We start from the raw sequence: 24,414 nt of genomic DNA on the forward strand, positions 1-24,414 counted from the left end.
AATACTGAAAAGGATCAACCCGGTTTCTTACTGCTTACAGTTACCACCTCATGACCGTATCTGCCCCACGTTTCATGTCCCATGCCTCAAGCCTCACTGTGTTTCCACCCTGCTGAGTCCGGCGGTCTCCCCTCCTCCACCTCTGGATGTAGACGGTTCCCCTGCCTACTCTGGCAGGGCCCTCCTGGACTCCAAACGACACAGAGGCACACTGTACTATCTGGTTGACTGGGAGGGCTATGGCCCAGAGGAGCAATCTTGGGTGCCAGCACGGGACATATTGGACCCGACTCTCATAGTGGACTTTCATAGGTATCATCTGGATCGGCCGGCTCCATGACAAAGGGGATGACCACCTGTCCATCAGCGTCAAATGGCTGGAACCACTCCTCGGGGGTACTGTCACGGGGATAATACCCCTCCTGGCCAGAAGATGCGCCACTCGGTGCCGCTAGCCCAGACCCATGCACCTGTTCACAATCTTGTAGCTGCTGAGGTATAAAAACAGCAAGAGGTGGAGGACAGATTGCGGATTCTTAATAAGCATTTTATAGTGTATTCTCTTTGTGATCAGTAGTTCCCTGTTTTCTCAGTTTGTTCCATAGGTGTTTATGTTCCAGTCCTGAGTGCCCATCCTGTCTACTCCTGCTTCTTCTCCTCTAGTCCTGGCCCAATGTTCCAGTCTGGTATTTTGTCACGCCTCCATGTTCAAGTCCTACTCACAGATTCACGTTTCAGTTTTCACCTTTGCCTGAATACACTGTGTGTCTCTCTGTCCCGCGTTCATTGTTTCACCTTCACTAGTACTTTACAGTTTGTACTGTGCACTTCTAAAACTACTCTGCACGTGAGGTCATTTTACTTTTCGTCCGTGTTCGAATGTAACAGCAACGCACGCCTGTCTCAGACTCCCGTCTGGACACTACGAATAGTTCATTTTTTGGAATTGCCAGAAATGCAAGTGTTTTATTTGGATGTTTTAAAATTTCATGTGATTATTGGAAATCTGGGGGTGCGGTGGCGCAGTGGGTTGGACCACAGTCCTGCTGTCCGGTGGGTCTGGGGTTCGAGTCCCGCTTGGGGTACCTTGCGACGGACTGGCGTCCCGTCCTGGGTGTGTCCCCTCCCCCTCCGGCCTTACGCCCTGTGTTGCTGGGTAGGCTCCAGTTCCCCGTGACCCCATATGGGACAAGCGGCTCTGAAGATGTGTGTGTGTGTGTATTGGAAATCTAAAGGATAATTTACACATTTTAAACATTACTTAGTTATTCAACATACGGACTACATGTCATCTGTTACACTTTATTTCCAAGGAAGATAACATCATTCAAGGTTTATTCTTTATAATAAATAGTAGTCTCTGTGATGAGCATAAAAATGATGTAACTAATGATATGTGTTCCTTTAATTTCACCAGTTTAGGGAAAGTCTGGTTAATTTCATAGAATGCCAATGTGTAATTTTTGTGAAAGGTGCAAGCTAATCTTTCTGTATACAAGCAAAATTATGCTTTGTTGCCTTCTGAACATAGGTATCTTCATAAGTCTTAATTGACAGCCACCTCATAATAGATTAATTGTTAATAAGACCATGCTAAACCACTTGCTGGGTTTAGTATAAGATTTAGGTGTGTGTAATTTGCAACTGGCTCATCACTGCTGCATGGGGAACTGATGAGTCCAGCTTGCCATTGTTTTGAATTTTGAATTTGTGACTGATGTTGCTACCTTAGTAAAAGCCAAAGCCATATCCATTATGATTTTTGCTTTTCTCCTCTCCCAGAGGAGTCCAATGATTTGCTCTATATGCCAAGTCATGCATTTTCAGCAAATGATAATTAAACTTTTTGATAGGTAGAAAGAGATGGCACAAGAGTGAAGTGGCTTGCAGAAAGTTAGCAGTAGGGGTGTTCATGGTTTATCTATCTGACTTGAATGTGAAACATATTGTAACATAGAAAAAAGTGAAATACATTTTACAGATGTTCTTACAAGGGGATTACAGTGGGATTCTATTCTGACGACCCCGTCGTAAGTCAAAACACCCCTTTTATTATAGGAACCATGCGGATTTATGCACAATATACTTGAATGTTCCGTTGTATAACAAGCTTTGTTATGTTTTTTCTCTAATTTCACACATTTTGAATGTTCAATTAGTACAATTATAGAGTAATACAGTATTATAATTATATTTTATACATTTTATATGATATACTGAAGTAGTGTATTACTATTATTTATACGTTTACTTCTGAATCAGTTGTCCTCCACTTTTTCTTTTATAGCACCACACTCACTTTTTGCTAACTACAGACAAACAAAAAGTAACTTGAAGGAAATCACAAATGAAAAGTTTTGTAAGCAAAATGCAATTGCTATAAAATATACTCTAGTACTGACTGAGACCCCAATAAAACAAATACAGCTGCCTTACAGGAGCATGTTCAACCAGTGTTATCATACAGCCAATGGAGCAGTCATTGTTTGGAGTTATGACTAAACATGAGGACACAAATATAACGTAATAAGGTTAATGAGACTGTAACTGTAAGTCCAGTTATGTATATACATCACACACATATAGTAGAAACTACCCAACTGTGTAGGGTTTTCCCATTATGGGGTTTTGCAGTGGTTTTATTGTTTTTCTTTCCTCTTTTCTGGATTCTATTACTGCAGACATCAACAGCCACTGTGAGCGTAGTGGTCACCGACGTCAATGACAATGACCCCATTTTCGATCCACTGTTGCCAAGGAACTTCACAGTCCAAGAAGAGGAGGCAAATCTATTTGTGGGTCAAGTTAAGGTATGCTTCTTTGGCCTAGCAATCATGACCAGTGTCCCAGTGGTACAAGAATTGATATCAGAACTTTGCTGTCCACAGTAATTGACCAACTTAAGTCTCCATATTAAAAGTTCACTTGTCAAGAGGCACGGAATCATGTTTCCTGCCTATTGACCCTAAACACTCGTCTTTTTTTGTAAAATACAATAATTTAGTTGCTTTAAGGATTATACTGTCTTTTTTTGCCTCATCCTCATTTAGTTTATTCACCTTCTCAGGGTTAGTTTTATAGATTAATGGAACTTGTTTGTTAAAAGTTAGATGAGCGTGTATCTTGGAGACTGCATATTTCTGGAGAGTGCTTGGCTTGATTCCAGTGACCCAGTGATCTCATGAAACATTAATATGTGTGACAATTTACATTTCAAAATACTATCAGTTTGATTGTAGACCTTCAATTGTCTTCCAGTGAACAATAGACATTAAAACGGTCACTCTGTGTATATTTCCGTTAACTTGGATCTTTCAGTACCAATACAGTATTCACTCAGGTTGTACCTTCATTTCCTTTGTTTATCTCATTCTGTCAGAGTGACAATGATTTAGACTTTTTATTAGTTGGACTTTTGTTCCTAATTGACATTTACGCAATCCTGCACATATGAGGATCAGTTAGGGACCATCTCCTGATTTTAAATTTGTCATATAATCGCAACCAAGTATTCTCTAATTGTTGTGCTATGTGGAGGATTCTGGAGAATTTCCTTTTTTGTTAATGGCCTTTCTCCTTATGGTATTACACGTCTCTACTAGCTGATATTCAGCTTTAAACACTTCAGGTTTAAAGGATTTAGCACATTAAAAAAAATGTATGTGCCGTATCAAGAATGCTGGAGAGCAAGTCAGTTTATGATGACATGTTCAATGTAGGAATCACAGTGACAAGTGCCTCTCAGGAGCATCAACCAAATCACTTATGGTAATAATATTGCATGAGTTCAATAAAAGTGGGTCAGTTTTTCCTGGGACTCACACCACTACAGAAATCTCTGGGAATACTGAATGTGTAATGCTCCTTCTTGTCACAGGAATTGTAAATTTGTGTCATTATTTTTTAGCTGTCAGCATTGAAAGTTTCTAAAGTCTAAGCATGTGAGTAAAGTATGCTGTCAAAGTAACATGGATATAATGAGCTATGGTTTAAGTATACAGTCTGAAATTGGTTTGGACTTGTTATGCAGCAATCTGTGCTAATGCTAATATGCATTATGCACACAAATCTACCATCATGTGTCCACTTGATTATTTCAGTCAGAGCACTGTTCACCAGCAGGACATGACAATCATGAAAATATGGGGTTGCCTGCATCAGTACTGCATAAATTTGGTGAAAGATGTCCAAAAATTACAACTTTATTTTTTTATTTTTTATTTTCTTTTTATTTAGTTTATTTTGCTATCATGAAAAAAATCTCACAGACATAGTTTTGTGAAAAAGTAAGTACACCCCATGGAAAATTTTGCCTTTTTCAACATATTTGGACAGGCAGACTTTTGATCTTCATTTAAACAGCATCTGTAGATAAAGGTGAAATACCTGAACAAAAAAACAGTGAAAATTAGATTTTTCAACCATTTATTCAACAAAAAATTTAACTGACGTAATATTCCTCTTTGGAAAAAGTAACTACACCCCACGTCTCAGAAGCTGTTATTGCCCCCTTTAGCAGATATAACTTCTTGTAGCCGTTCTGTATAACTGTCTACCAGTCTTTGATATTTACTTGATGGAGTTTTTGACCACTCCTCTATGCAGAATTCCTTTAGTTGTGAGATGTATGAGAGTTTTCTTGCATGTGCAGCCTGTTTCAAATCCCCCCACAACATTTCAGTGGGATTCAAATCTGGACTTGGCTAGGCCATTCCATCACCCTCCATTTCTTCTTTTTGAGGTATTCCTTGGTAGATTTATTGGTATGCTTTGGATCATTATCCTGCTGAAAGGTCCACTTCTGGTTCAGCTTCAAATTTTGGACAGATGACTTCACATTTTTTTTCAAACACTCTCTGATATGATGCAGAATTCATAGCTGAATCCATGATTGCATGTCAACCAGGCCCTGAGAGAGCAAAGCAACCCCAAACAATTTCCACCACCATGCTTTACAGTTGGTATGAGGTTCTTCACCCCAGATGCTGTCTTTGGTTTGTGCCAAACATGGCTGCTGGTACTGTGGCAAAACAATTCTATGTTTGAGTCATCTGTCCAGAACACATTGTTCCATAAGTCCTGGTCTTTGCCTAAGTGTTAACTGCCAAATTTAAGTCTTGCCTTGATGTTTTTTTCAACAGAAAAGGTTTCCTCCTGGCACACCTCCCATGCAGATCAAAGGTGTGCAGTCTTTTTCTGATGGTAGATGCATACACATTGACACCAACAGTTGCAAGAGTTACCTGCAGATCCTGGGATGAAATCTGAGGGTTTTTGGAGAATTTGTTAAGCATCTTAAGGTCTGCCCTTAGGCTGAATTTGCTTTGCCGGCCTATCCTAGATAAATTGGCAGTTGTTTAAAATCTTTTCCACTTGAAGATGATTCTCCGAACAGTGGATTGATTGATTGATTTCAAATAATTTAGAGATCTTTTTAAATTCCTTCCAAATCCATGGGCATCCACAATCTTCTTTCTGAAGGCCTTAGAGAGTGCCTTTGATCGAAGCATGATGATGACACCACACAATTCAGTAACAAAGAGCAAACCATGCCCTAGATGTCTGAGGTTTAAATAACACAGGTTCCTCTGGGATACTCCCTAACAATGTTCTAATCATTGGCACCTCACCTTGTAGACCTTATTCTAATTTTGTGCATTCCATGTAACAAATCTGTATTTTTGTTTATTTAAATAATAAAAAGGACTACATAATGCGCCTTGTGATTCCGGGATAGGCTCCAGGTCACAGCGACTCTGCTTGGGACAAGTGGTTGCTGACATTGGTTGGTTGGTTCTTTGTTGTTTCAATAATATGCCCCACAAATGCTTAAAATGTTGCTTTATTACAATTATCACCAAATGTTATCACAGAAAGGGGGTGCGGTGGCGCAGTGGGTTGGACCGCAGTCCTGCTCTCCGGTGGGTCTGGGGTTCGAGTCCCGCTTGGGGTGCCTTGCGATGGACTGGCGTCCTGTCCTGGGTGTGTCCCCTTCCCCCTCCGGCCTTGCGCCCTGTGTTGCCGGGTAGGCTCCGGTTTCCCGTGACCCTGTGAGGGACAAGCAGTTCTGAAAATGTGTGTGTGTGTGTTATCACAGATGTACATGCATTGTCAAAGGACATAGGTCACACTGATTTTAATTGGCCCAGGTGTCCTGCATGCTGGCACTCACATCCAGTATATCTCTTCCCATCTTTTAATACAACTTTAAACTTTATCAGTTTGTTCTTAAAATAAAAGCTAGTCAAAGTCTTTTAGTTTCCTTTCCCTATTTCTGTGGAAAATACTAAGTTACAGAGGTGCTTTGAATTCTAGAACCCTCTGCAGAAGACCATATCGCAGGCACAGAAGAAAAAGCATATAAAGATGAGTACCATAAGGTGAATAATATAATATAGAATAATCAAAGAATAATTAAAAGTAAAATTAATTTATAATAATAAAAACTAAAAAGTTATATTAAAACTGTGAATAAATAGATTCCAAAGATTTTTAGACCGCTGCATTTTTAAAGTTAAGTGATTAAAACTCTTTAGAGTGTAATAAGAAACTGTCACGCCCTCCACCTCGGTAACGAGCAACACCTGCAGCTGAACAGGGTCCGGGCACATAAAAGGACAGCCCGGAGCGCAGGAGATTGTGGAACCTTGTTCAGCCTTGCTGCTTGTGCTGCTCCTGCTTGCCTTTGTTCTCCTGACCTCCCAGTTTCCCTGTACCTGCTCCTTGTTTACGACTTGCTGGTTTGCCACGACTTCTCGCCTGTTTCCTGGACAACGACCCTCGGATTTCCCCTTCGGATTGTGTTCACAGATCGGTGACCGTTTTGCCTGTTTCCCTGACCATGTCTGCTGGATCGCCCCTTGACATCACTTCCTGTGCTCTGCACTTGGGTCCGATGCATCCGCGCTGGGAGGACACCATGACAATTTTTTTTTTTTTTTGAAGTTCTGCCTTCTTTCATGGAGACTGTTAAATTACTGAAATATAACTAGAGATTCTTTGTGTTTATCCACAAATGTCATGGTTGCGTCTGAGGGAAGCGGCGGACCCAAGTGCAGAGCAGTAATCGTGGTGTCTTCAGGGAAATCCAAGAGAGGAGGTCAGAGGACGGGCAAAGGGTCTTCGAGGTGCGAACGTCGTAACAGGGAGGATCCAAAAGGCGAGGTCAGTGTACAGGCAAGAGGTCGATGATCCGAAGGAGGCAGTAGATCGGGGGAACAAGGGACGGGTTCGGGGAAGGCGTTCGGGAACAGGAAATGGCTGGAGAAGGTTGCTAACGGGGAGGCAGATCAAGGTTCCGCATCAGCTGGTTGTCCGACGCAGCCTTTTATGCTGCGGTCTGCGTTGGGTCACAGGTGTTCCGTGTTGGCCCGGAGGTGTGGGCGTGGCAACAAAGAAATTCCTGTTAACTTATTTACCAGATGACTTGCACAAAAAGCTACAAGAAGATGCTATTTCACTTGATGTCTATGCCTGCCCTTTTCTAGGCAATAATTATACTTGCTATGTTTACTAGCACTCTGTTGCAACACCAAGAAATATGTTTGTTTTTCTTACTAACCATTTTAATGAACTTTTTAATTGATCTCGGAGAAGATGAATGAATTCATTATTGTCTATTCCTTTTATGCTTGTAAAAAGGTTTAAGTAGTTCACCCACTGCAATGCAGAGTTCATTTTTTGCACTTATTTTGTTGTGTGTGTGTGTGTGTGTGTGTGTGTGTGTGTGTGTGTGTGTGTGTGTCTAAGGATTAATTTCAAAGAATGGGGAATTAGTTTCAGACAGCTATGAATATTGTCAGGAGAAGTAAACAGACTGTTTATGTATGAAAACAAGGGAATGCATTGTAGATGGTTTACTGTGTTTTGCCCAAGACTGGTTGGAAAAGAGACATTACAATTTGTTTTGAGTGTCAAATGTGTGAACACAAAAATGCAGGTATATTAGCTATTATAATAAAGCTAGAGTGCTCTGTTACCTGGTAACCAGCTCCAGTAGCCTCTAGAATTGAAAAGTTGTGTGCTACTTTCTATGTTAAAGTAATTACACTATATGAGGAAACAAGCTTGTATTGAGCTTAACTGTTAATTACTTGTTGTTTGCATTAGGGACTATGAGTTATTCTCCTCTGCTATACATATTCCTTCATTGTCTCCAATTTTTTTCTGCTGAATAAGAAGGAATAACTTGAGAAAAGTCTAGGGATTTTCCCTTATGATATTATTTGAATTCCTGGGTTTGATTTAAAGATAAAGCAGCTGCAAGGACATGTGTCTTATTTAACCAGGAAATGATATATTGTTCAGTGCTACACTAGGGAACTTGCACTAAATTAAAATAATTACATATATTTGTGTAAATCCTAAGTCCTCCAAATATGGACCAAGAAAAATATTAAGTGCCAGAAAGTAAACTACGCCGTCTCTCTTACAGCCTACATCTAGGTAAATGCGCTGTATAGTTGATATGCTGGAAGTTTGCTTTATAAAGTTTTCTTACTCTGTATTTGGTTGTGTACAGGCAGTCTCCGAATTACAAACGAGTTCAGTGTCCTCAGTCTGCCATTAAGTTGGATTTTGATGTAAGTTGGATCAGTTAGGTATGGTGGGTATCTGACGTCAGTTTGTCAAATGTTTGTCTTAGTATATTGTAGAGTGTACCTTTCTATGCATAAAAAAACATCAAAGAAACACTTCGGATACACTAAAACATCTCTGATATAACCATACAGTAATAATAATTATAATAAATGTAATTACAGTATTTCTAATGGAAAGAGACATAGAAAGAGATAATAAGAAATGTTATTACTGTCATGATGAACAGAGGACACGGAGGAGGATGAACCTAAGTGCAAGATTCTTTATTCAGAGCAAAGGACTGCACATGTTCTTGTGCTGTGGAACAGGTGAATGGTCAGTTGATCAGTAAACTAAGAGAGGTGAGGATCTGAAATGGTGGTAGAGGAACAAGGCGGGCGCTCGTTATCATGCATGGGGGGGCGGGGGTGGGGGCCGGGGGGGGGGGGGTTTGTTGTGTGGAGTGAGATTCCACAACTGGGAAGAAGTGTCTAGCCGAGTGCTCTGTCAGTGAGATGTATTTATATCTATTTATAATAGAGATAGAGGGAGTGTGTGTGTTCAAAATATTAAAGAAACGTTGTTTGCTTTTCCATTGTTTGTTGGCATTTCACCTTTCGCGTTATTTACTCTTTACGTTCACTCATGATCATTTCCTTTTTCTTGGATGCATAATCATCACTTCCATCACATTTACGCTTTGGTGCCATGGTTAGGAGGATAAAAACAAAAAAAAATTAAAGCCAAATACTGTAACACGAGACACTGTTAACGGGAAAATAAGGAAGTCTGTCCTACCTTGGGCTCATGCGCCCTGCCCACAAGCCGACAAACTGCTCTAGACGTGCAAAAAATCAACTTCCGGTCAGTTAGGGGTGGTCTGTAAGTACAGGTTGTACGTAAGTCAGACATTCATAACTCCGGGGCTACCTATATTTATGTCTCAATGTCTGTGTCTGTCCTTGTTAATCTGTTTTCCTGGTAGTAGAGATAACAGATATTGCTTTTTTCCAGGCCTCCGACCTTGATTCAGGGCTTAACGGAAAGGTCAGCTACAGAATAGTGAGCCCTGTTGGACTGTTCAGAATAAATGCTAATGGGAGTATCTTCACCACGGTTCCACTGGACCGTGAGTCCAGGAGCTGGTACGAGGTGATTGTGGAGGCATCAGATGGCGCTCCAGACCCACGTCGGACCACCATCACGCTGAATGTGCAAATCCAAGATATAGATGACAACAGCGCTGTGTTCTCTCAAAACTCATACAATGTGAACCTTCAAGAGAACAGCCCTGTGGGGACAGTCTTTCTGCAGCTGAGAGTAAGCTTTCAACTCCTCAATGTTACCTGTATGTCCTGCACTTGCTTTTGTGTTTTTTTTTTTTTTTTTTGAACATTGATGTCCCACAGCAACAAAAGTAAGCAAAAGTTTACATCAAAGCATACAAGGCTGAAATAAAATTTGGCACTCACCCGTAATAATCCACAATAATTTGAGATGTAAAATTATGAAATCCATCCAATTAAGTTTAAATGCAGTTGATTTGTTGTGTTTTACATCCAAGAACATATGTTTATTTACAAGGTGCAGATGCAGATGAAACACAGTGAGCAGCAGGAAGTGGCAGGATGAAACAGGGCTAGATACAAGGCTTGACAGTTTCACATCTTGATATTTTGCTACTGCTAAAATGTCAACTGCAAGACTCTACAGGAGGCAGTTCCCTATTTGTATAGTTTTACCCCATTTCTTAATGACCACATTGTGTTGAGGAGCAGTGGGAGTCACCTCATCTTCCTAGAGGAATTGTTCTCTGGTGGCTGTCATGGAGGAAAGAGGAGCTTGTGACAGTTACATTATAACAAGAGTTATTACTTTAAGAAACTCAATGAATGTTCCAGCCATTGGCACTGAAGGGAAACATTTGTATCCAGTGGTCCCCATCTCTCCAGTAATCTCCCTTTGCTGACTAACCCTGCATCAGTGCCTTGTGACGCCTAGAGAAAAGCCCCTTCTGATGGTTTACGATAGGTCTCAGATAAAAAAAAAAAAAAAAAAGGAGAGGTAAGGGGAGATTTTGCCTGCCTAGGGGCTCAAGGGGGTTTATCGACATCCTTTCCAATCCCTCTGAGTATTCCGCATCAAAGGCCTAGTGCCCGAAAGGCTTTCACAGTTCCATTTTTATTCCACTGTCTGCATGGTATCACTTTTAATAATCAGGGTTACAGTGCTGATTATTGTCTTTGACTATGCACAAGGCAGAGCACTATGCCAGTGCTTTTACTAAAGCCTGCTCTCTTGTAGAATCATCTGTGTGTTTTAATGAGCTTTATGCAATATTTTTTCCAATTTTCTTGTTATACTCAGGTCTGTTTATCTCAGAACTCTTTCAAGATTGCACAAAATGCAAATGTCTGGTCTTCTTACCGTTTTTCCACTTTTACAGTTATTGTCAAATACTTATGCAGAAAAATACTCATTTTGGCATTGGGCCAAAATATAGATGAATGTGAAATTGTCAAATAACTGAAAGGTTGATATCCTCTCCCATTATATTTATTACAACTGTTTTGTTGCTAATCCAAAGGTTTGCCTGGTGTGTATTTTCCTGCTTGTCTGGTAAAGGCTGTAGATGCTGACCTTGGCGCTAACATCACATACCGAATCAGGACACAGGAGGCTAAGCAGCTATTCTCTGTAAACCCGGTAACCGGGCAGCTGTCAGTGCTGCAAGTGCTGGATTTTGAAAACATCTCTGCATCTGGAGCGGCATATACCTTCGTGGTGGAAGCTGTGGACAGTGGTGGGAAGATGCCCCCCGGACTGGCCACTGTCATAGTCAAGATAACGGTACAAATACTTTTTAAACTTGTTCTCATTCATATTTTATATATGTCATTGTTTTCAGTTCTATCTTTTATGGTTACTAAAGCTTTAGTAACACACACACACACACACACACACACACACACACACACACACACACACTTCCTGAACCGCTTGTCCTATACGGGGTCACGGGGAACCAGAGCCTACCTGGCAACACAGGGCGTAAGGGGGAGGGGACACACCCAGGACAGGACGCCAGTCTGTCGCAAGGCACCCCAAGCAGGACTTGAACCCTAGCCCCACCAGAGAGCAGGACCTGGTGCAACCCACTGCGCCACCGTGCCACCGTGCCCCCCTTGCTTTAGTAACAACTTACTACAAATCCTTTGTTTTCTTCTTTCAAACGACAAAGTAACTGATTTATATTAATGTGCTGTTGCATGAATAAATAACAGCACAATCATGAAGTGACTTCCTGTTTTTGAGACAGCAGCGATACCAGTCAGTTTAAGCTGGATTTCTGATTATTGAATATCACAGTGCTCCAGTCAACTGTGGAGCTTTAAAGCATAGTTCTGCCAAATATCTCAAGTAAACCATATGAATTTTACACAGCCGCTACTCCTGCATTGTATGTGAATGTTTGTGTACCTTAAAAAAAAAAAATGTAGGAAGGTCATCAGGATTCATCTATCCTGCATTTTATGCACCTACTCAAGCGATGAACATCGGTGAATGAAGTGGAAAGTAACAAACTAGGTTTCCTTAAAAATCACATCTGCAGCTATGTCTCTTTCTCTTAATGTAATGCACAAATTGTATTTTTGCTGAGATGTACACATCTGTTAAATGAATAAATGTAAATTTAAATGAATGTTTGCATCAGAAGTGAAGGAGTGCTTGCAGTGTGAGGTTTATATACTGCTAATCCAAATTTCCATTGCGTATCTGAGGACAATAATATTGAGTTTATTTAATTTGGAAACTGTATCGTGGTATGAAGAGCAATGAGGGTCCTTTGAGTAAGTAAAGTTACTATTACGTAAATGTGACACAAATCCAAGCAGACTTGACAATTCTACATTCACCTGTTGAAATTAATATCCTTAGGTGTTCATTGTACAAACAACTCTTTCATGTAGGCCTTTTTGATTTGTTCCAGATTTAGCTCTTGGAATATCTCTTTCATTTCAATCAAAATTTAATTCTGAAATTTTTCTTGCAGTGATATTTCAAGATTTTGTCAGCTAAACACACAAAATAGGCTTAATTTTTTAACCAAATGCAACTCATTCTTTATCTTAAGTTTCATTAAAATTGCATAGCTTGATCAAAAATTGCCACACTACGCAGTTCATACTTCAAAGTGAACTTTTTCTTGCATATGTGTGTTTTCACTTCACAGAATCCTGATTCTTATGATAATATTTGTATCATACTATTTTTTTCTGGTACTAGACTTTGATTGTAAGGCACTCTTGTAGAGTGATAAGCTTGCCACTTGACGTTAGGAAAATATACTACATTTTTGAGTTAAGTAATGGGGGCACGGTTGCGCAGTGGGTTGGACCAGGTCCTGCTCTCCAGTGGGTCTGGGGTTTGAGTCCCACTTGGGGTGCCTTGCGACAGATTGGTGTCCTGTCCTGGGTGTGTCCCCTCCCCCTCCAGCCTTATGCCCTGTTTTGCCAGGTTAGGCTCTGGTTCCCCGCGACGCTGAATGGGACAAGTGGTTCAGAAAGTGTGTGTGAGTTAAGTATTGGTATTCCAAGTATATCTGAGCCAACCTATAAAATGGGAGCGAAATGATAATCAGTACAGGTATTCACTGCTTGAGATGAGGTAAATATGAATTTGCTGTTTTATTTGGATTCAGAATGCTTTGTGTTCTTTGGCATTCAGTAGGATTGTAATGTAACCACTTTCTGTAACAAAACTGTTTAAATTATTAATCAGTAATCTTCTCACACTCAATGAGTCTTCATGACCTTTTTTGAAACACCCTCTGACACTTGCCAGAAATATGTAGTTTGCAAGTGTCAAGGTTTGCTTGAGACTTTCATGTCTGCAGCTATGTCTCTTTCTCTTAATTGTAATGCATAAATTGCACTTTTGCTGAGATGTACGTCGTTTTGGACCAACGCGTCTGCTAAATGAATAAATGTAAATGCAAATGTGTATGTAAAAAAAAAATACTTCATATTGCTGAATATTCAGCTTTTGGCTATGATAACCTGTACAGACAGTGATGTTTTGCTTAACATAATGAAGAAATTTTCTGTTAAAAAGAGCATAATCATTGTTCCACACCAACACTATTTTACTTAAGCAAGCACTTAAGAATTAGATTTAGTGATTACAAATTTTCACTTTCCTGTCCACTGCCAAATTCTACTCCTGTAACCCTCATTCTAGTCTTGCTCATGGTGTAATCCCAGTACTTTAGCCATTCACTCTGTTGATGAGCTTTTTTGTATTGTTCAGTCTCTCCTTGGCTTTTGCTTGGGCTTCTGTTTGCAGTGTTTGTGTGCTGAAACAAAGCCACCTGTATTTGCAGAAGATCAGTTTTCTTCTACTGTGGTATAAATGGCTTGATATGAGAAATCTGGAGGGACTTAAATGTCAGTCTGAAACAGCACTGAAAATACAGAGAAAGAGGAGGAAGGGGTGGGGGTCACTGTTATGTGCAGTAAGGGAAAAAAAACAATCAGAAGGCATTATTTAAAGGAACATTTAAAGCTCTTAGCTGCTCTGTAAATGTTGATGTTCTGTCAGTGGAAATAAGCTTGCTTGATAGATTGCTGAGCTGAATTGCTGGAAATGCGAGATAAACATGCACCCTGCAGACATTTTTGTGTAGCTTTTTAGGTTGGAATACACTTTTGTCTTCTGTTTAAAAAACCATTTTTGTGTTTTTCTATGTGGACAGTTTTTTTTTTTTTTTTTTTTTTTTTTTTTTTTTTTTTCCCCTTCTTTCTTTTTGAGAAGGCATATAAGATACAAAGATATCTTTGTAGAAACTGTTTGTTGGTCTGTGACCTGAGCACCTGAACTATTAAATTCTCCTTTTGCATTTCAAATCCTTACTTTATTGAACCATGCAAATGAACAGCTGCATTGCAGGCTTGTGGTAAAGACATGCTGTGCCTCAACCCTTTGGAGAGAGATCCAAATGAGAACTTTCAAATGGGTGTTAATTTTTTTTTTTTTTAATTGCAGCATTTTCGATGTACCACAAACTCTGCAGAATCTGTTCAGTGGGCAAGAAAAACTGGTTTCCCATAAGGCATGTCTTTGTTAGCTTCTTAATGTTCTGCATGATCTGTTAATGAAAATACATTTTTTTTAGTGCCCTCCCACAGCCCTAATGGCATTGCCAGCACTCGAGACTGACAGTTATAAATGTATATTATTATACTGAGGTTGAGAATGGACCAGCTTGAGTAGTTGCTCCAGTGAATACGCTTGTAATGCTGTTTTTACCTCAATACTGAACCAACCTAATTGTTCCTTTCAGGATATGAACGATTACCCGCCCATTTTCAGACAGACTGTATACCAGGGAATGGTGGCTCCAAATGCAGAAAAAGGAACTGTCATCACAACTGTGATTGCAGATGATCAGGACCCCCCTGTGAGTAGAAAATAAAAATGTCTCAAGTGATTTTAATCTCTGAAAGAAGCTGATCTTTTCTCAGTCAGTAATTAGGTTGTATTGTTTGGAATGATTTTTACATGAAATGAAAAATGTTACTGTTTGGGGGAAACTGATTTTATTAAATGATAACCAAAAGACAAATATATTTTTTTTTATTATTTTGAAAATTAGTATACTTTTCCAGAATCATATGCAGTTCTGTTCACATAGCCCAGTGTCTCTGGAAAATGGGCAACTCCTGTGTTGCCCTGCTAGATAGTATGCTAACAGCAAAGGTTCAAAGGCAGACATGCAAGAAAACTGTAAGATTAAACTGTGGTCTTGTTGTGATTGTGATTATTATTTAATATTTTATAAGAGCCTTTTTTTGTTATTTTATTATACACAATGCAATAGAAGTCACCATACCACTTGCCTGTTTCATCCACACAGGTCCTAAAGCTCAGTAGACATGGCAAGTGAGCTATAACACCTAGCAAACAAACTGGCCATTGTGAAATAAATGAGTAAATAAAGTGACAAAGATCACCTTTTCCCTCTGCTCACCAATATTGCAGCCTGAAAAGAGAAGCATTCAATTTCAACTATTGAACTTTCCATTATTTTATGCTTTGTCATGCTACAGATTCATTAATAGGGTACACTATGCACATTTCAGACACTTCTTGAAATAGTATCATGTATGATTTTTTTTATCCGTTATGCCTTCACAAAAAACCAAAAAAAGATACTGCTCTGTACTTTGAAGAAAATGCATCTCATCGGAGGTTTCTAAAATTGTCCTTATTCGTATCATAATATTTGTCTTCTGTGTAAATTTACCTTTTTTTAATTAATTAATTGTTTTTTTTTTTTTTTTACATTTTTTATTAGTAAGTCTCTTCCCATTTTTAGAGCTGTCAGCAGCTCCCAAGTTACTGGAATTATAAACTGCCTGGCCAAAAAAAAGTCTCACACTCTAATATTTTCTTGGACCGCCTTTTGCTTTGATTACGGCACGCATTCGCCATGGCATCATTTCGATAAGCTAATGCAATGTCACAACATTTATTTCCATCTGGATTTGCATTAATTTCTCACCAAGATCTTGTATTGATGATGGGAGAGTCGGCCCACCATGTAAAGTCTTCTCCAGCACATCCCAAAGCTTCTTAATGGGGTTAAGGTCTGGACTCTGTGGTGGCCAATCCATGTATGAAAATGATGTTTCATACTCCCTGAACCACACACACACACACACATTTTCTGAACCGCTTGTCTCATACGGGGTCGCGGGGAACCGGAGCCTACCCGGCAACACAGGGCGTAAGGCCGGAGGGGGAGGGGACACATCCAGGACAGGACGCCAGTCTTTCGCAAGGCACCCCAAGTGGGACTCAAACCCCAGACCCACTGGAGAGCAGGACCCGGTCCAACCCACTGCCCCCAACCTCCCTGATCCACTCTTTCACAATTTGAGCCCGATGAATCCTGGCATTGTTATCTTGGAATATGCCTGTGCTATCAGGGAAGAAAAAATTCCATTGATGGAAAAACCTGGTCATTCAGTATATTCAGGTAGTCAGCTGACCTCATTTATTCGGCACATAACATTGCTGAACCTAGACCTGACCACCTGAAGCAACCCCAGATCATAACGCTGCCCCCACAGGCACTAGGCATGATGGGTGCATCACTTCATCCGCCTCTCTTCTTACCCTGATGCGCCCATTACTCTGAAACAGGGTAAATCTGGACTCATCAGACCACATGACCTTTTTCCATTGCTCCAGAGTTCAATCTTTATGCTCCTTAGCAAATTGAAGTCTTTTTTTTCCGATTAGCCTCACTGATAAGTGGTTTTTTAAGAATACACAGCTGTTTAGTCCCAGTCCCTTGAGTTATCTTCACATTGTGCGTGTGGAAATGCTCTTGCTTTCACTTTTAAACATAGCCATGAGTTCTACTGTTGTTTTTTCACAATTTGATTTCACCAAACGTTTCAGTGATCTCCGACCATGATCATTCAAGATTTTTTCTGACCACATTTCTTCCTCGAAGGTGATGGTTCACCACTATCCTTCCAGGTTTTAATAATGCGTTGGACAGTTCTTAACCCAATTTTAGTAGTTTCAGCAATCTCCTGAGTTGTTTTCTTTGCTTGATGCAGGCCGATAATTTGACCCTTCTGAAACAGAGTAACATCTTTTCCACGACCGCAGGACATGTCTTCCGACATGGTTGTTTAAGAAATAAGAAGCTACTCATTGCATCAGTTAAGGTTAAATAACTTGTTGCCAGCTGAATCATATTAATCACTACAGTAATGGATGGCTTTCACCTATTTGCTTAGTTAAATCCAGGTGGTGACTGTTTTTTTTTTTTTTTGGCCAGGCAGTGTATATTTTTTTGTCAGGAATTAACAGAGAGCTCCACAGTGGTGCAGCAGGTAGTGCTCTTCCTTAGCAGCGCTCAAGCTGTTCATGCATGGGTTGGAATCCATCACAATCTGTGTAGAATTTTCCTGTGTTTCTGTGTTCATGTGGGTTTCCTCAAGGTGCCCTGGTTTACAGCCAAAGTCCAAATCAAACAGATAAATAGCCAACATTTTATTGCCTTTGATGTGTGAACATGTACCTGTGTGATTGCCCTGGGTTGTGCCCCTCTTGGTCTAGTACCTAGTAATTCCAAAATATACTCCAGAATCCTACAACCCCAACAAGGAAAAGCAGTTAACAAGACTGAGTAAGTGAGAGTGAAAATGAATGGAAGTGCTTGGCAGTTTTGCCAAAACATGTAAGCTAGCTATAAACTCTGACTAAAAAGTATGTTATGGCAGACATCATGGTTCTACACACCAAACAGCCTATTTTACTTCTGTGTTTCCTTTAGTTTCACTGAACTGTACTCCAAAGAAATGTACAAAAGTTGTCTTTTTCAAACTGTTACATTGTCAAAAACTAACATGGTGAGTGAAGATCTGAGTTCTTTATTTTATTTGACTTTTTTCTGATCATTCTATGGTTCAGCGATTGACACCTGATGTTGGAATTGATAAATCTTATGACAGGAAAATGGACAAGATGGTCAGACCTTAAAGACATTCTGTGGAGCGTCAGTTTATGGACTATGAATTTTTTGGCCAGCACCAGTATTTGTAATGTGATGTGAATGATGACAGGATGATGACTGGAGGGATATCGGAAGGGGTGTAAAATATTGACAGAAGTCTGCAGACTGGAGTGGCTATAAAGAGTCTGGTGGCAGAGGCAGCAGAGCTGGAAAATTTATGAATTAACATTTGTTACACCATATGTTTACCAAAACCAGGAACATCATGATGCATTTCTTTTTTCAGTGCTTGGGGTTGTTTGTTCCTTGTATGTTCATTATGTATACCTGAAAACCTGACAGCAAATTGAAACACAAACAGGTAATACCTTTGTTTTTAGAAACATGCCAGTAGTATTTGTCCTAGTGGACAGAAAACAGATGTTTTCAAAACCTAATTTGTGGAAGCAGATGCTATACTTGGTGCTGTTGCAAATGTTGTCAGCAGGATTCCATGACAAGCTTGATCAACACAGCAGCAAGACCAAATTGTACATAAAATAGTGTTTTCAAGCACCTTTTAAGCAATTTTCCTGATCCAAAATTTATGGTCTAGTTAGGAACACTTTTTGTGGCTTTTTAGTTGCTGTTGATCAGTATATTATATATGACTCATGACACCAATCATTGCCTGACTGCCTCATCAATACATTTACTGTCCTCCTCAAAGTAATATGACATGCACCTGAGCAGTTCTGTAACTGAAGACAATATTTGCTGATAGCAAATTCAGAAAGGAACTTACATGGTACAGTGGAAACAGTGTGGCACGCTGTGGAATGCAGAGATTATTTTACTAAAACTGTTCAAGTGCTGTGCAGTGTTGTTTGTTTTGTATTACAGTCCTGTTTTTTAGAGTATATGTAACTGTTTATATGACCCTCTATTAAACAGTTGCCATGAAAAAGAGATTACAACAAACAAACAAAAAAATAAAGACTGTTATAAATAAGCATATTTTGTCTCACTGGGTCAGTTCTTTCTGCAGAAGCCCACTACTGCCTAAAGGCAGTTTGTCTTTTTTTTGTTATTATTTATTAAACTATGTTAAGTGGCTGTATCAGACACAGTTATGAAGCAGGGTATCATTCTGTTTCCACTGGTTTTTAGATACTACACTACCACACTATGTTTTGTTTGAGATTTTTCCAATTTTTCTTTACAACTTAAGGAAACTGACACTGTACTGATCTACATTCTGTCCCATTGTAATTTTAATTTGTATTTTGTTTTATTTTGCAATTGTGAGTAGGCCATTAACCAGCACTTGGCAGATGAAAGAGTAACAGAGGAAAGCTTGGACTGTCTCCCTGAGCCCAGTGCTATTTGCAGGTTTGCCAGGCAAGCTGAGAGATCATTCTGATCACTCTGCACAAGCACAAAAGCTTGCCAGTCCACATTTGCTGACAGCACCCAGCTCAAGGGGAAGCACTTCTGAGAACTAGACAAAGAGCTACTTCAGCCAGTTTTCTTGCCCTTGATCATAGTTGTAGCCTTCCAATATCTTTTTCGCAAGTCTGACAGTCTGAAAAGTACACTGTCTCTGCTTACTTGAAAATTGTTTCTAAACAGTTTTTCTGTTTAAAGAAAAGCTGGAAAAAAAATACTTATTTTAGTAATGATTTCAAACTGGAATGCTGTTGTTACTGTTGCAACATTAGGGCCATCAGGACTTGAATTTTAAGTGCAATGGTGCACTGAAATAAAGGGGCATAGAAATCTGATATAAATGGTGTTTTTAAAAAAGCTTGAAAGAATTAAAAAAAGATTAGTTTTGAAATGGGGACTCTTCTTCATATCCCTCGTCTATGAAATATAGTGGAAAATATTTTCCATAGTGTGTTTTTTTTTTTTTTTTTTTTTTTTTTTTTTTTTAAATGTGTCAAAACACATTTTCAGTGCAATGTTTCAAAACAGACAAGGGGGCGCGGTGGCGCAGTGGGTTGGACCGGGTCTTGCTCTCTGGTGGGTCGGGGGTTCGAGTCCCGCTTGGGGTGCCTTGCGACGGACTGGTGTCCCGTCCTGGGTGTGTCCCCTCCCCCTCCAGCCTTCCGCCTTGAGTTGCCGGGTTAGGCTTCAGTTCCCCGCGACCCCGTATGGGACAAGCGGTTCTGAAAATGTGTGTGTGTATATTATTATGCTATTATTGTCTCATTTGTGTTTTCACAGTTTTTGCAACAAAAGGGAAGGGCACATTTTATTAAAGGAAGGATAATTTTAGTCTGACATACTATTAAGAGCTAAACATTTTTCTCTTTCATATTCCCCAACACGTTGGACCCGGTCCTGCTCTCCGCTGGGTCTGGGGTTTGAGTCCCGCTTGGGGTGCCTTGCAGCGGACTGGTGTCCCGTCCTGGGTGTGTCCCCTCCCCCTCCAGCCTTCCGCCTTGAGTTGCCGGGTTAGGCTTCAGTTCCCCGCGACCCCGTATGGGACAAGCGGTTCAGAAAATGTGTGTGTGTTTGTGTTTCAAAACAGTGGATCTTACTGCACTGCAGTTTCCATTGTCAGTTTCAACACTTTCTTTTAACAGTGGAGATACAGCTCGCAGATGCCCATCTCAGCCACAGCTCTGTGGTGAAGCTGGCAGTCTTTAGGAGAATGAGCACAGGAAAACAGAGCTCATATCTTGACTTTGTTCCACCAACAGAAGTCCTGCTAGAATGTTCTGGTGAATGAAAACTGTTGTGTATTGATCATAGTGAAAACTCCGGGCTAAGTGTTAATAGGCCATTCTTAATAGCACCATGGGTTAGAGTTTGGTTGGCCGGCAATATGTACAGAAAAAGGGTAGAAGAGTTGTTGCTGCACGTGGTTCAGTAAAAGGAAAAAGAAAACATTATCCATCGCATCTTATCTTTATTTGTGTTCGAGTGTAGTTATTGCACCCGTAAACACAACAAAAACTGTGCATCTTATCTAATAACCAGTGCATATCAAGCACTAAAACCCTATTTCAAACTGAAATGATAAAAGTTTTATTGAGTTTGTTTTTAAAATTCAGTTTGTAATATAAATAGTATTATCAGGAAATGCAATACATTTGTATTTACTGAAGCGACTTTTGAACTTTCTATTGAACATTGTTCTTTCAGTATTGTAATAATAGCAATTGCCTACACATTACTCTTACATCATAATCATTGTAATCATGTACTACAGTGTGGCATTTACCTTCTCATATATTATTATGGGAACAGTGTCTTGGACCGTGAAACCGGAGTCGAACCGCGATGCCTCGTCAGACGGAGATACATTCATTGTATTAATATTGGAATACATTATATTTTCAGAGATACATTGTATTTAATGTCAGCGATTAATTGTTTTATGTCGGAATGAGTGTTCCAAATATTAAATACAAATGTACCGCTGACATCAGAGGGTGTTCCAAATAATAAATATTGTAGCTCCATCCCAATACTCACACCATTTTTTATTATTATTTTTTTTTTTATTAAATATTATAAGATAGGGGGCGCGGTGGCGCAGTGGGTTGGACCATAGTCCTGCTCTCCGGTGGGTCTGGGGTTCGAGTCCCGCTTGGGGTGCCTTGCAGCGGACTGGCGTCCCGTCCTGGGTGTGTCCCCTCCCCCTCTGGCCTTACGCCCTGTGTTGCCGGGTAGGCTCCGGTTCCCCGCGACCCCGTATGGGACAAGCGGTTCTGAAAATGTGTGTGTGTATATTATTATGCTATTATTGTCTCATTTGTGTTTTCACAGTTTTTGCAACAAAAGGGAAGGGCACATTTTATTAAAGGAAGGATAATTTTAGTCTGACATACTATTAAGAGCTAAACATTTTTCTCTTTCATATTCCCCAACACGTTGGACCCGGTCCTGCTCTCCGCTGGGTCTGGGGTTTGAGTCCCGCTTGGGGTGCCTTGCAGCGGACTGGTGTCCCGTCTTGGGTGTGTCCTCCCCCCCTCCAGCCTTACGCCCTGAGTTGCCGGGTTAGGCTCAGGTTCCCCGCAACCCCGTATAGGACAAGCGATTCAGAAAGTGTGTGTGTGTGTGTGTGTGTGTGTGTGTGTGTATTCCCCAACACTGTTGTGAAGGCCTAAATAAAAGGGTCCTACAGAGCTTTCGGAGTTAGAATGTATACAAATGCTCCCTGGCACGGAGCTACCAGCCAGTCAGCCAATGCTAAGCTGGGCTCTGCCAGGACTTATCACTCCTCACAGCCAACATGCTGTGGTGGGCAGTTGCAGGTTTATCTGCTCCTTCTGCAAACTGTTTCCACACTCAGGAACACAAATTTACTCTCATGTATTTAGTTTACATTTAACCATGGTGTCTTTATTTGCTAATATATTTATCCTGTTGCTCTCTGTAATCTACTTTATTGTCATCTTGTTCTTTACATTACATTACATTGTGTTCTCATTAACGTTATGAGGATGACAGTGGCTCAGCATGTAGCACTGGTGCCTCAGCTCCAGGGCTCTGGATTAAGCCGTTCATTTGAATAAATACTCATCCTCTGCCATGTTTGTGTTGGGTTTTGTTTTGTTGCTCCAGTTTCCTCTCCAAGTCCAAAGATGTGTTTCAAGTGAATTGCCCTTAGTGTGTCTATTTGTAAATTACTGAGCTATGTGATTGCCCTGTGATGGACTGGTGCCCTCATCAGGATGTACATTGTTTCACGCTGTATGTTTCTTGGATAGACTCTGGACCTTCACAGCCCTGAACTGGGCAAGTGTTCTGTTCACAATGAATAGATAAACTGAGGTTATTTGTGTTGTTCAGAAGTTGTTTCCATGTCTTTGGAAAGAATAGATAAATATTGTGGTATATTATGTCCTTTGATGTAAGCCTTTTGAGAAAATCACCAACTTTTATTATCTTCCGTTTTCCACCACTTTGCCTGATAGATAACACAATGCATTAGATAAACTTTTGTCTAAATGGACTATACACTTTAAAGTAAGATGGAAAACTATTAAAAAAAAATTTGTACAGAATCTCCCAAAGGAAGCCATGTTACTCTGTCATGGATTAAATGGAAAAACAATCCAAACTTTATATTTTCATTAAACTGTGTCACAATGAGAATCTGACCCAAGAACAAAATTACTGAGAAAAAATAAGTGCATTGAAATAGAGGGTGAGGGTATAGTAGAAGCTTCTGTAACAGTGATAATGACATCCTCCTGTGTCTCCCAGGGAACAAGTGCCAGCAGGATACGGTACAGAGTGGATTTAGAGCACTCACCTTACAGTGGTAGCATTTTTGATGTGGAAGAAGAGTCTGGAAGGGTTGTCACCAAGGTCAACCTCAATGAGCAGCCCAATACAGTTTTTCTGGTAAATCTGATCATTGATTTTTTTCCTCAAAATTTATTGCATATTGTACCTTTTCAAAGCTCTGGTAAAAGCACTTATAAAGTACACAAAACTATGAATATTACGGATAGGAAGAATGTATAGAAATTACTTTGAGACACTGTCTTGGTTTGAAAATCTTGATGGATTTTATTATTATTATTATTATTTTTTTCCATAATGTTCCTGTATTTCCATAAACAAGTAAAACCATGGGAAGTAAAGAAATTGGGAACTTCACTGAAGCCCTTCTTTCCATTATGTGAAGGTTAATGGTTTTTATAAAACATTGTTCATTAACATTGTTTGAAACTGATACATCTTTTAAATATTTTCATTCTTACAGCTATATGTTACTGCTTATGATGATGGAGAACCAGTAAAAACAAATAGAACCCTTGTTGAAATCACAGTTCTTCAGCCCTCAATAATTCCAATCTTTACCCAGGAGGAGTACAGGTAAAGGATGGAAAGGATGCTTTAAATGTTCATAATTCATATAAAATGAGAACTGCATTACCATTTCTCTCCGTCTGTCTGTCTGTCTGTCTATCTATTTATCTCTCCATTTGTGCACCTCTTTTTTTCCCCTTTTTTGATATGTGTTTGGTATACATTTTCCGTCATATTTCAGCTTTTTTATTGGTCATAGCAATAAAGTGAATGGGCTACAAGTTCAGCACTTGACTAAAGTAGCAGTGTGCTGTGACAGGAAAGAAAGTTCTTACTAATTGTAGTGGTTGAGTCACACTTTCATGTTGCCTGTGAACACATTAGTCAGGTGTTTGTTACTGACAGGGGTGGGGGTAATGCAACCCTGCCAGTCTGCTAATGTACCACAAGGAAAAATGGTCCTATTCCCTATGTGTGGGATTTAAAACCTAAATCACCCTCTGATTTTTTTTAAGAGATCCACAGATATTCTGAAGTCTTTCAGG

General features: G+C 39.9%; 1 protein-coding gene across 1 annotated transcript in view; it reads left to right on the top strand.

Moving 5' to 3' along the window:
- Positions 1–24,414, top strand: part of LOC108932723 (protocadherin-15-like) — a 173,402-nt gene that overhangs the window by 109,658 nt on the left and 39,330 nt on the right. Inside the window, exons 21-26 of the mRNA XM_029250860.1 lie at positions 2,682–2,810; positions 9,595–9,900; positions 11,206–11,430; positions 14,924–15,040; positions 23,318–23,458; positions 23,823–23,935. Of these exons, the coding sequence (XP_029106693.1) occupies positions 2,682–2,810; positions 9,595–9,900; positions 11,206–11,430; positions 14,924–15,040; positions 23,318–23,458; positions 23,823–23,935 (1,031 nt within the window). The remainder of the gene's footprint in view (positions 1–2,681; positions 2,811–9,594; positions 9,901–11,205; positions 11,431–14,923; positions 15,041–23,317; positions 23,459–23,822; positions 23,936–24,414) is intronic.

This window comes from Scleropages formosus, chromosome 4, assembly GCF_900964775.1.
Source record: "Scleropages formosus chromosome 4, fSclFor1.1, whole genome shotgun sequence".
Classification (NCBI taxonomy): domain Eukaryota; kingdom Metazoa; phylum Chordata; class Actinopteri; order Osteoglossiformes; family Osteoglossidae; genus Scleropages; species Scleropages formosus.